This window comes from Phaenicophaeus curvirostris, chromosome 3, assembly GCF_032191515.1.
Source record: "Phaenicophaeus curvirostris isolate KB17595 chromosome 3, BPBGC_Pcur_1.0, whole genome shotgun sequence".
In the NCBI taxonomy this organism is placed as follows: Eukaryota; Metazoa; Chordata; class Aves; order Cuculiformes; family Cuculidae; genus Phaenicophaeus; species Phaenicophaeus curvirostris.
In genome coordinates, this window is record NC_091394.1 from 16,757,288 (window position 1) to 16,770,700 (window position 13,413).

A 13,413-nucleotide genomic window follows, 5' to 3' on the forward strand; every position below is an offset into this window, starting at 1 on the left:
ACTTGTATGTGAATACTAGTTTTCAGCACAATACTTACCTATTGGTGAAGAAAAACCTAATGAGATAGATTTGCAAACTGAAGCAAAAAAAAATCAGCCACTGCTTACTGATTCTCTCATTTCTCTTTCGTTGCCTCCCTGACCCTCATTTGTTCAGACACCTGCAGAGCTGCCTGTCACTTTAGACAAAGGGATGAAAAGAAAATTTAATCTTAAAACAATCAAGTCCTTGATTGCTTCAGTGCAGTGTTTTTTCATCCCAACTTGGCTTACAGCCGGTAGGATTTTGGAAAAATCTTTCACCCACCTCAAACCTTAATGGATTAAAGGCTGAACAATTCCACCACATTATTTTTTTCCTTTTAGATGGAGTTTTAAAGGTTTCTACCGTTCAGAGGGCAGCTCTTGGGGTATTAATAGTCAAAATACAGCCATTCCTTTTGAAAACTAACACAAAAGTTCCAATAATACTAACACAACCAGTGACTGAAAATCCAAAGAGCTAGAAACACTGGTGTCTGGCAAAGAACAACAGGAAAATTAACTACATACTGAAAACTTTCTAGGACCATGCTTTTTGAGCATGAACAGGTGACCAGTGCTTGACCAGAAGAACAACCAGCATATTGGTTAAAACACAAGTCGAGCCAGAACTTTACTCTGGCTTACAGGCTTTACACAGGATTTTCCACAGGTTTGGATGTTAGTATTTTTGTTTCTTCATTTGTTTTTTTGGTTTATGGGGAGGCTCATATAGTTGCTGAACTTTAAATTGACGACCACATTCACAAAACAAGGTAACTTAAAATAATCACAAATACTCACAGAAGCGGAGAATAAAGGTACTAATCCACCCACACTGTCTTCCCTCCAAACTAGACATAAGCCTTACATACCCACGTACTCCATGTTTTACAAGTATCGAAAACACTAATATTCTGGTGGAAAAGGAAACTTTAACTTGCATGGCAGTGTTGTCCAAAATACAGGTCTATTACCCAGTGTGTGATAAGCCAATACCTACATTGCCAAGAGAGATATTGTTTTATTCAGGTTTGAACAAATCCCAGGTGCTTGGAGGTTTTCCTCAAATCAAAGCACATCTCAAGGGGTTTGTCACTTTTATTTATACACGAAGTTACACAAAGCCATGCACTACTTATCAAGCATGTAATCAAATATCTACATGTAATCACAATAAATGCCAAGTCATTCCTTGCACCTTCTTCTCATGATCTGAGGGCGTCTTTAGGAGTGCCTGGTGGTTGTCATCCCAAAAATTACCTGCCAAGTTCACTTATCAGTCAACTACTGATAACAACTAATTCATTTCCTCCTGGTTATTGTTATATTCAAGCTGCTAGTTTGTGACTTTTTAATTTACTTAAGTTCCCAGTTCTACATTGAAAAGACATGCTAGTAAATTGCACTATTATTTAACCATATAGCTGAACAAACTTTAGCCCCATAACACAAAAATTACAAAAGATGCTCATTAACTGGGACCCCTCTTGTGTAAATCCCCTGCCTATCTGATGATTCTAAGATATTTTAAAAAATATTAAAACTCTTCTGGGCTTTTACCAACATGAGCTTACAGCTGGGCTCTATGCTAGCACCAGGGCTCCTGGTACTGCCTGGCCTCCCTGGCAGCTGCAGGTCGCACAGACAACAGTGACAGAGGACTTAATAACTGCCCTTACTCTAATCTCATTGCTGATTCTGCTGCATCTTGCATCCATAAAGCTTGGGCTGATAAAGAGCAGGGGAGAAAAAAAAACCAACCTCTTAGAATCTAATTTTATGTGCTACAGCTGTTTGATACATAGCAAAAGCAACACGCCTGCTAACACAGGCTGAATTTTGTGAATATTAATCACTTATGTTAATCTGAATCTCCTGTGAGTAACCCCAACCCCAAAACAGTTTTGCTTCACACTGCGTGAGCAGAGCAACAAGTGGTTTTCTGAGAAGGTAGGTAGCAAATGTAATAGATAAGCATGTTCTGTTTAGCAATAGCTTTTCAAACAATAGGAAAACTAAGCTCCCCTACCCCTCCAATTTGAGCAAAGAACAACACTATCTGCTCTTCATTGCTTAGTTTCAAAATGTTTCATTGATAGCTATAAAAGCTTGCTTCGAATAAGTAGTTGGGCAAAAGGTTTCAGGTCACTCTGCCCTTGGCATCGTGTGAGGCAACAGCCTGCTCAGCCCTTCTGCTCTGCCCCTTGCCCAAGCAGGACAGCAAGCTCAGTCCCTTCAAGTGTCTCTGGGCTTGAGGGCAGGGAAAACAAGTCACTGCCCAGCAAGTGATCCCATGGAGTACACAGGGACAGGGAAGATACACAGACTCAAAATATTAAAGAAAATAGCTGGAAGCACTTAGGGCTTGGTGACTCTGGAGAGCTCCAGGTAGAAGTGCAGGGAAAAGCAAGTTGATGGTGAAACTGCAGGGGGAGCTGGAAAACAATAGGGAGGTGTTGATACTTTGAGCATGGAAGAAGGACCCAAAACCAGCCATGAGACCCAGCTATTACAGAAGAGAAGACAGCAAGCGCAACCTGAAAAAACTCATAAATACACCACACTTCCAAGCACAAGGCTCTCAGCAGGACAAGAGCAGCTGTTCAGGCGTGCTGTTCCTGAACTATTAGATTCATGGGGATTTCCAGGGCAGGAGCAATGTCAGCCAGCTGCCATTCATGCCCATCTTTTGCTGTCATTGCCACAGCTCTTCCTCTGGGCACTTTGAGCTGAGTGCAACCTCCCTTGGAAGAAGAAATGGCATCAGGCATCATATCAGTCATCAGCCTCAGTTTTATGAAACTGATTAAAATATTAGAAAGGTTCCATTTCCTGAATATCCATGCTAAGTTTTAAAGGATTTTCTATATCTTCAACGTGGTAATAGGAGACCATATTTATCTGCTAATAAGAACGCTGTGAGATACTACTAGTTTCTTAATTCAGCACAATTTACACAAAATTGCAGGAAAATATGATCTTCCAAAAAGATAAGAAACTCTGCTTCAAAACCAGCTGCAGAGACAGTCAAGACAAGCAATACTCAGACAGTATGCCAGCAAAAATATTTAATTGTTGTATTTTCATTCTCCCAAAGACCCTTCAGTGTGTGCTTTCTGGGGCAGAAAATGACATTAACTTACTTGTGTATGTGTGAAGGAAGTCAACAGCAGCAGCTGCTAGGATCAATAAAAAGGGATGATAGAAAGGAAAAAAGGGAGAAGCCAATAATTTGTAGGAGAGGAGATACATTATTAGAACTGCAGTGCTGGGAAAAGGTATGTGTACATATATCATTTCGTTATCATCTGTGGAAACTCTTTCCTTAATTGTGCATTTCCAGAAAGACTTGCATGAAGGGAGAAAAGCTAAATACATGCATTCATACCATACATTTGACCATGACCAAAACACTGCAAAAGAGCAAACACTGCATCTCTTTGGGCATATAAAAAAAAATTGGCATTCCTAAACCCATGACTCAGAAATGTTAATTCCATCCAAATTACCCAGTCACTGAGAATGACAATAAAAACATTTTGGAGCTCATCTGAGATCTCAGCAATGATGCCCAATGCCATTTAGTCTGGTGATTTTCTTATGCCTCTCAGCAAACTCGCCTCAACCTTACCCCTGTCACCACATTAAAAATTCCTCTCTAAATGTGCTGGCTCCTCTTCTGCACTATCTCAGGACAGCCTGGAGACATGACATGTCCATCAACACCAATACACATCCTGGACAAAAGCTAGCTTTGTGTCTGTCTCAGAAAGGAAATATTTCCCCCTTCTTTGTTGCATACTTTTAGAATCCTTCTAAAATTCTATGCACAAACAAATATAAGGAACAAAAAAACCTGTTGTTTTTAATTGGCTATAAAATGGAGAAAACTCAGGTTTAAAATTCCTTTTCTCCCCAGCTCTCTGGCAATCTATAAGCAAGATCACAAAAAAGGCTTACGTTTCTGTTTTCCAATCACCATCACACAAGACTACAAAAGCTGGCCCAGAATGCATATGGTTATAATTCCAATAAGTTGCTGCTATCTTGTACAGCTCTACAAGATATACAGCTATCTTGCAGAATTATTTCTACTATCATTTGAAGATACACAACATCAAAGAAAAATTTGACCCGCTAAGCAAATCTTATGCAAGTGCTATCATTGCTGCTTAGACCTTCCTCAATTTCATTTTTCTACACCTGCTCCCTGTACATGAGCTCTTCAGACACTACTCCAGTAGAAAGCCATGGAGCCCCAGTTTATTAATAAAACTAGTAACAAGAAAGGGACCAGTATGGACGGGGCTTTTTCAGGAGGAGGCTATATCCTCAGATGGGGCACCACCCCCCAGGGTCCTAGCCAGCAAGCAGAGCCGGAGATAAGTCACAGGCTCCAACAACAGCTCTCACAATGTGGGATGAGCCCAGGAGTCCTGTCAGGTGCCAAAGAGACAAAGCTACCACATGGGTCCAAGAGGTCCATTCAGGAGAAGATGCCAGTGACAGATCTGGGGTACCAACACACCGACTGGATGAGTCTGCTCATACTGCTTCTACATGTAGCTAAATAAAGGTAAACGTAAATAATGTGCTCAGAAATAACGCTCTAAAGTTGTGTTTTCATTGTCTTTCCAGTTTTAAATCCTAGCAAACCTAGGCTGAATTTTCTTTTAGGCATTGAGAAGTATAACAAAAAGATCTGGGAGTCTGAGCTGGAAGGGCAAAACCCAGTACATTCTCCAAGATTTGCAGTGGAATTAAGAATACTGGGAATACGTTATGCTTCCATACACATGCACTATTATTTGTGGGTGTAAGGCCATAGAATACCGTGATGCGTGGTTTTTATGTTATATGCATTTTCTTAATATTAGTCTGTGCTCCATTAAGATGAGGCAGGGGGTGGAACATTCTGGAAAGAGCAGGAAAAAAGTGTCTTTTGCCATTGGGAGCTCCTAAATACACCTCCTAAATATTTTGTCACTCCTCCGCTCTGAGATACTACTGGGTGTAACAGACTAGGAAATCACAACGAGTTGCAAGCCAGGATCTTTTGCAGTGACTCAAAAGAAGAACAGGGAGCAAAGACTTGAAGAAATGGATGTTTTCTGAGGCATCAGAGGAGGTGGCAGATTTTGCTGCAAATCAAAGTTTCTGAGGTAGTTGTAGCCTTTTGCTGGCTTATCTTCTTGCTGTGTCAGTCTGGTAATGCCGCCTGTTGCCTGGGGTAGAGGGGTGGCACCACATCTGTGAGGGCATGGCCTGCATCAGGATGACTTCAACCCCTGGTTCAGCCCTCCTCATGGAACAGCCCTGCTCAGGCTGCTTACTGACAAATAGTTATTGGATATTTTATGTTTTTCATAGTGGAGGTTACAACTGGAGCCATAGAATTATGTTTTCCAGAAGACAAGTATATCTCAGACTGACGGCACTAATGTGGTACATACAGTGAAAACAAATGGCTTAAATGCCCATGTAGACCGAGCAGTCTTTGATTTGCACTCAATAAACAACTGTTTTATATTAAAAAATGTCCCTTAAAACAATTATAAAGAACCACCTATCATTTGACAGAAATCCTCAAAGGGAAGACAATTGGTATTACTGTTCCCATGCCACCCCCTCTCTACAGTCAACACAGGGACATTGTAGGATTCAGTTATGTTTGACTTGTCAAGCTGGCAGTCTGTATTCCTAAGGCTGTTGGCAGCCAGCATAAGGCAGAGTAGCTGTGAGATTGATTTAATTTGTGCTGATGGACCTGCTGGAATAGACTGACCTCAGAGTGAACTTCATCCTACCTTTTTGCCTCTTTTCCTTACCTAGGCTATATGCTCCTCAGTGTAGCCTATTTAGTATATAAATATGCATACATGCATGCATTTTATTTTTTAGATGAAAAACTGAAAGCCACTGAACAATTTCCTCAGATCTTAAGTAGGTCTCAGATTGCCTCCAGGATTTTTTTTCCTGCTTTTCTTTTGAGCTGAAATACAATTTGGGCCAGTTCAGTCAAAGCAGCATAAATAATCATGCAGAGCAGTCAATACAGTTCATAGCTTCTAGAGATTTAACACACTTAGATGGCATCTGGACTAGTGATATAAATAAAAACTATCCTTTTAGGAAACAATTTTTAAAAAGACCAGTGGCTGTTGTAACTCTACAGCCTGGTAATACAGTATTGCTGCTGCAAGTAACAGGCTACAGGCTTTGTACTGAGTTGCAAGATCAAGGCACAAAGGCTTGCCACCTTTGCTTTGTTTGAATTTGTCTTAACATACTTGTAGTTCTGGCTTTGACCTAATTAAATTGACTTAAAGCTAGTTTCATTCTTGCTTTTTTCCTGGCCATATGGCTGTGGCCATTTGCTTTACTTTCACTTGTCGTTGTATAATACACCATAGTTTTATACAGATGGTAGTAGCCAGAGATCATTCAGTGCAAAATGAGGTATGTATGATTCGCTTAGCAAACCAGCGCATAGGAACACAGGCCTAGTATAATAGTAAAGGCCTTGGAAAATGGAGACACAGGTCCAGGATGACAACAGCTAGGTCATAAGCTGGCACTGAGGATGTCATACCTATAAGCAATTCACCAGCATTCAGTTAAAACACAGAACTAGAGCTGGACAACGGCAATTTTGTGGAGCTGCAGACCAATAAAGAACAGCACAAGTATGAAAGCACATTAGTAAACATAAGAGATGCCAAGTGGCCCCAAGTGAAAAAAGAAGCCATCAACACCATGTTCCTCTAGGTAAAGGCCTCCAGATCATGACTGGCCATAATAACCCCACGACCACCAGACCGCAGCAGCCCACCTTCTGACCCAGAGCAGCAGTGGAAAGGTGAGCATAATCCCAGGGAAGAGAGCAGAAGCTAATTCTTCATGTAATAATTTTAACTGCATTATTAATATTAGCAGAGTTTTTGTTTAGGGATATTACTATAATACTGTTGTTTCTGTACACAAGTATCCTATGTAATAATAGATCCAGATCAACAATGATTCATGGCTTAAACTGATAAGTCTTCAACTCTATTGATGAATTATTGCTCTATGTAAAAAGTGGTCGCCCATAAACAAGATTTATTGTGCATGGTCGTAGGCTTAATTAACAGCTCTCTATATAATGGAACTAACTAGAACAGACTGTCTAGATCAACCGGTAAGTACTATGGCTTATGACTGCGATATCAAAGCTTTCCAACTTGCTGCATGACGAATTTATTGCTATATGAAATACTACAATAATAAACCATAAAAACTGGATGCTCTTACATATCTAGTACAAGCCTCCAAGATCTTTTCTATGAATAATCTCAATTTTCTGAGTATAAACACATATTTATATAGAAATGTTTATTCTGATTAGCTCACCTTAATTTTTCTTGTCTAATAGTTTGTGCTAGTTTTGGCTGGGATAGAGTTAATCTTTTTTTCATAGTACCTAGTATCGGGCTATGTTTTGTATTTGTGCTGGAAAGACCGTTGTCTTTCTACACAGGAATGTTTCATTTACTGATAGGAATGGTTGGACTCGATGATCTGGTGGGTCTTTTCCAACCTGGTGATTCTATGATTCTACTGCTGAGCAGTGCTTACACAGAGTAAAGGCCTTTTCTGCCTCTCACACTGCCCCACTAGCAGGTAGACTGAGGCTGTGCAATAAGCTGTGAGGGGACACAGGTAGGACAGCTCACCCCAGATGACCAAAGGGTTTTTCAAGACTATATGACATCATGCTTAGCAGTAAAACGCTGGGGAAAGAAGAAGAAAGGGGGATGCTCGGAGTGATGGCATTTTTCTTTCCCAAGTTAAGTGAGATGGAGGCTTGCTTTCCTGGAGGTGGCTGAGCACCTGCCTTCCAATGGGAAATAGTGAATGAATAGCCTGTTTTGCTTTGCTTGCGTGTACAGCTTTTGCTTTCCCAATTGAACTGTCTTTATCTCAACCCATGAGTTTCCTCATTTTTAATCTTCCTCTTATCTCCCTCATCCAGCTGCAGGGGGAATTGATCAAGCAGTGACAGACTAGTTTTTTGTTACAGAGCTTCTGCTACTCCTTTTTGCCTCTGTGTGGTTTCTTACTCAAGGACTATCCTTGTTTTGCTTTTCTGCTTACTTCTGCCACCATGTATGTTCCCAAACTACTCAAAGTTTAAAACCACATATGGTACGCTTCTAGTTGCTCAATCGCACCACCATGGAATAGAAGACTTTTTAGTGAAGGGTAAAAGTATGCTTTCAAAGGGTAGCAGTGAAGGAAACAAGGTACCTGTGCAGTTTTCCCCAAACCAGTTCATAGAGACAAATAAAATCATTAAATGACCATGACAGGAAAAGAAAAACTAGGAAAACTAACTAAAACCCTACATTAAACTAAAACCCTACTCTTCTGCATTTATCAGGACACCGAGGAAACTTATAGTCAGAGGAATGAAGATCCTATCCTAACTGTCTACAAAGAGTAAGAACATTTGCTGTAGAAAAAGATGCACTGTGATACTAACAGCTCTGTGAAATGTGTATATCTTACCATAAGCGGTTGGTTTTCTGCGTGGTGAAACTAGTGTTCTTGCATCTTGAACCCACATTACAGAAAAGAGTCCGCATGAAAGGATAAAGGCCCCGACTTGGCAAATCCCTTGCTTCTAAGTAACCTAAAACCAAACAACAGCAGAAATAAAACCAGCAACATTGCAGTTATAAACATGTACCATCACATTATCTTCCCTTTTCCAAGAAATTCACTTTATCATCTGCTAATAATGAAGTATCAATAGCAGATGTTCCATTTAAGAACAACTGGTTCACCACAGAAAATTGGTAAGTTCTGTGCTAGACTATGACAACAAAGTAACATTGGAAAGCAGTCTTTGGAAACCCAATTTCCATAGTTGTAATGCTGTCACAATATCATAAGCTTGCTAGCCACTCTGCGCAAAGTGTCTCGTGACCTAGATTAGAATATAGAGTTCTTCATGAAACAGTATTTTGGTTTTTTATCCCAGGCTTTCATGAGATGAAGGAGCTGCTATTCAGCATAGTCTGAATTTATTTCCATTGAGACTGTCTAAACAGCAACTGTCAGATTTAAACTTCAAAATACAAAGTGAATTTCTGCTTTTTTTTTTTTAAACATAAGGAATAGCTTTAGGGTTCCTAAAAAGGCAGATGATGTACTCCAAGAACAAATCTAATGTTCTCATGCATTGCACCCTTGGGTCTAGGCTAGAGATAGTCTAAAGTAAGTGTATATAATGCACACTAGATTCTGACCAGATGTTTCACTCCACTGATCTACAATTGTTTTACCAAATTGGTTTCTAATGTAGCTAAAGCTGGTTTATCCCTAGCTAACTGATACCTGAATAACAAAATAATGATATTATAGTCTATTGAGTCTATAAGTCATCCTTTTTAGAATGAAGTTTAATTTGACAAGATAAAAGCAAAAAGAACTTCAGAGGGTAGAGGTAGTCATAACAGGTTTTGAAGTGTTGATGGAAATGGAAGAATTTACCATTTACAAAAGTCCATTCTAGATCCCAGGAAGCAGACAGGGACAAGATTCATGTTCTCTAACTGTTAGCAACTACTGCATAATTATCTACTTCGGAGCTAGTCATCTAAATTCTAGTAGTCGACAGAAAGAAAAATATACAACTAAAACCCAACTAATCCACTTTCCTCCAAAGTAGATATCTAAAACTGGTCTGGCAAATCAGACCTTAAACTTCATAGTTCCTTCCTGCTGAAATACGACTTGCTCATATCCACAGCCAGGCAAGATTGAATCCCACTCTTCTGTTCTTTCCACTGACTCCCTTACATTTAAGTCACTATTTCTAGGGATCATTAATATTTCTTAACTACTTCTACAATCAGAGGTGACCAAAAGGGAACACAGGTGAATGAAAACATACAGTTATCCTTGTATTTTGGGGGCTCCTGGAAGCGGATTGCAGCCAGAATCAAGAAAAGTGCACATGGCCAGAGTATTTCAGTGAGAGACAGGACCTGAAAAGGGAAATCAAAACATCATCAGTACTACAGAAAACAGGATTTGGGAAACAATGATTGAAAATCATGTATCTTTTAATAATAATAGAAAAAACATTAAATATCCCCTGTACAACTACTAAAAGTAAAATAAGATCATTAAAAGCAAATTATTAATTAACATTTTTATTTAAAAATTGCCAACAACATTCCTTTCAGAGTAGAAAAGCAGTTTCTATTTCTTCTCTTTATAGTGTTTGTAGATATTTCCCTCTGGTAACTCTGAATTTCCCAAAGTGACTCTGACAACATGATAACAGTGACATCCAGCTTTCCTATACGTGAGCCTCCTAAGAAGCCAGCAGTATTCTACACTGGACCGCAGCTCCTCCTCCTCCCCTCAACCCTGACCAGCAGCACACCTTCTTGTCCTTCCATGGCTCCCTGACTGCTGCCATTACACCCTTTTTTTCACCTGCAGTCACCTGTCTTTAAAAGCTGCCTTCGCCACCTCCAGCAGCGGGTCACCTGCTGCTGTGCTTCTCATTTCTCTGTCTTCCCATTCCCAGGGCCACAATGAAAAGGCACCTAAGCTGGTGCGCTGCAGGGCTCGCAGATTTTAAGCGTGTCTCCAAGCAAGTTGCACAGAAGAGCATGTGCTTGCAACTCTGCAGAGGGGCTGAAAATTCACAAATGGAGCACATGGAGCCAAAAAGCCCCAAACAAACAAATACAATTGTCATGGGCTTGAGCTCCAAAAAAGAAAAAAAACTGCCATTCGGCCAACTTTCAAGAGACTTCTAGATTCACTAATAATCACGCTAGGTAACTGTGAATACCAAACTTAGTAACAGAAATGTGGTAGAAATGACAAAGAACCACACTAAAGCTCTCTCATTAGAGGCTATTAGCTTGTCCAAAGCACATTGAGGATTTTTATTTCTAAAGTGTCAGAGTTGAATCAAATCCCACTGGGGAAGCGACTCCCAAACTCGGATACCTTAGAAAAACACCCAAGGAAAGTATCATATTGCTTAGAGACAAAATCCAGGAGCAGAATTCTCCCTATGGAAGAAGCCTGCTCTGCCAAACTCAAGGCAATGAACAAATGGCTTCCTGAAATTTAGGGAAATTGCCATTTATCTGAAGTGAACACACTCCAAACGCAATAGCAGCCAACCCAAAAAGAAAAAAAGAAAAAAAAATGAGGTCTGTTGCTTTCAAATTTTCAGGCCCCAGCAAGATCCATGCATGGTAAACACCTCACAGCAGGGCAGGGTCCTCACCAGCTGGGATCCAACCCATGAGGCAAGCAGGGCAGGACCAGCCATCAAAACCAACTTCAGCTGAGTCCCAGTCTTCAGGCAAGCTCACAGTGATGAGGGAGGACTACAGTCAAGCCTGAAAGACAATGGCCAAGCACAAGAACTGAGCTGGAGAACAGTGCTCCTCTAACTTCACCCAGGCAGGAGCTGAGATCCCAGAAGCCCTGTTTCAGCTGAGCCCTGGGCCCAGGTGAAGCCTCAAGTGAGGGCAGTCAGGACCATCAAGGCTTAGCAGTGCCCCCAGAGCCTTGGGAGCAGCCTCCTCTGCTTGGCATGTTCATCCCTATATCTCCCATAGAAGGTGAGAGGGACCTTGCTGTGGAGCTGTGCAATTGCTGCAGGGCATCTGGGGGCTGTTTGGGGGGCATGTGGAACTAGGTACAACAAATGAGTCAAGGGACATCACAGAAGAGACCTGGAGAAAGTTTCACCAGGCTGCCCCTGGAGATGAACACCACCACATCCCCCATCACCTGGGCAGTGCTGGGGAGAGATCCCCTAAGAAGCCCAAAGAGGGGGTCAACCCTGTAGAATTGCAAAGCTCAGAGGGAGGCTTATGGGGGAAAATCCCCCTTCAGCCACAGGCTGGTCTCCAATTCTCACCTCAGGGCTCAAGGCAGTCATGGCACAGCACCACCCATCTGCTCCCTAAGGGACAGGGAGCCAGAGGAGCTGCCAGATCACCAGGGTCTGTCCTGCAACACCCCAGCAAGGGAAGTGGACTGAGCAACAGCAAGGTTCAATTGAGAGCCTGAATCTCCAGCAATGAGACAGCCCTAAGACCACACCAGACAGCTAACATGCTTCTCCCCTAGTGGAGGCCCCAGACTGAGTTTAAATAGAGCTGTGTTCGTGGGTGGAAACCCCAGGTGAGCCTGTTCAGGGACATTAAGACCTACCATGCCCTCAGGGCCCTGATGTCTGTAAGCAGAGCTGTAGGTGTATCTAGGTGTTCACTTGATAAAGTACTCTAGACAGGGAAGAGTTACTTATTTTCTGTCCTTCTTTGCCCCTGCTTATCTTTCTGTAATCTGGAGAAGCCACTAGGAATTCTGCATGACGGGGACTATCTCTGGGAAACTTGTGGACTAACCAAAGCCTTCTGATTTCAAGCCTGCTGTTGTGTACTCCATCTGTCCAACTGCACTGGACTTTTACCAGGAACTTCCACTAATTCTTGCAAGCAGGTCAAACAGAAACAAAGAAATTGAAAGTGTGGTTGGCTCAATAGCTTTCAAGCCCATTGCACAATATTCAGAATCATACTTATGAGTCCTAGGCACTAAAATAACAGTGCCAGCTTTGTACCCTTTCGGTACAATAGCCAGAACAAAACACAAAGCCGTTTAAATAAAACCATGGCAAGGAGCCACCACAACTAATTCCAGGCAACTCTACCTCTGAAAGCCCAGGACTGGACATCCTACTCCTGCTGGCCACACCATTACTGGTACAAGCCAGGAGGCTCTCGGCCTTCTGGGCCACCTGGGCACACTGCTGGCTCATGTTCAGCCAGCTGTAAACAATGTTCTCATGTTCTTTTCCACCAAGCAGCTTTTCAGTCATTTGTCCCCAGGTGTTTTATGGGTGTCTTGTAACACCAGTGTAGAATCCAACACCTGACCTTGGTGAACTCCATACAGTTGGCCTCAGCCCATAAATCCAGCCTGCCCAGACCTCTCTGCAGAACTTTCCTCAAGCAGATCAACACTCCTACCCAACTTGATGTCATCTGAACCCTAGGGAAAACCACTTGTGACTGCCCACCAATGGGATTTAACTACACTCCTCCATTCACCACAACTACTTGGGCCTGACTATCCGGTTAGTTTTTTATCCAGCAAAGAGTACACCCTTCCAAGCCATGAGCAGAGAGTTTCTCTAGGAAAATGCTGTGGGAACAGTGTCAAATACTTCACTAGCAAGTCACTAGAAACCCACTCTTGCAGCTTTCATGTGGTGTGATATATCACTGGCCTAAAACTTTGAATGGCATTCTTCCTATAGGTATTCATGGACTTTGGATGCAGCCGAGGAAGTTCATTTAT

The 13,413-nt window shown here is 41.7% G+C and overlaps 1 protein-coding gene across 1 annotated transcript in view; it reads right to left on the minus strand.

Annotated features, from left to right (window-relative positions):
* Window positions 1-13,413, minus strand: part of ABCA13 (ATP binding cassette subfamily A member 13) — a 189,767-nt gene that overhangs the window by 169,074 nt on the left and 7,280 nt on the right. The window contains exons 4-5 of the mRNA XM_069853450.1: window positions 9,965-10,058; window positions 8,575-8,698 (exon numbers count right to left, since the gene is read on the minus strand). Of these exons, the coding sequence (XP_069709551.1) occupies window positions 8,575-8,698; window positions 9,965-10,058 (218 nt within the window). The remainder of the gene's footprint in view (window positions 1-8,574; window positions 8,699-9,964; window positions 10,059-13,413) is intronic.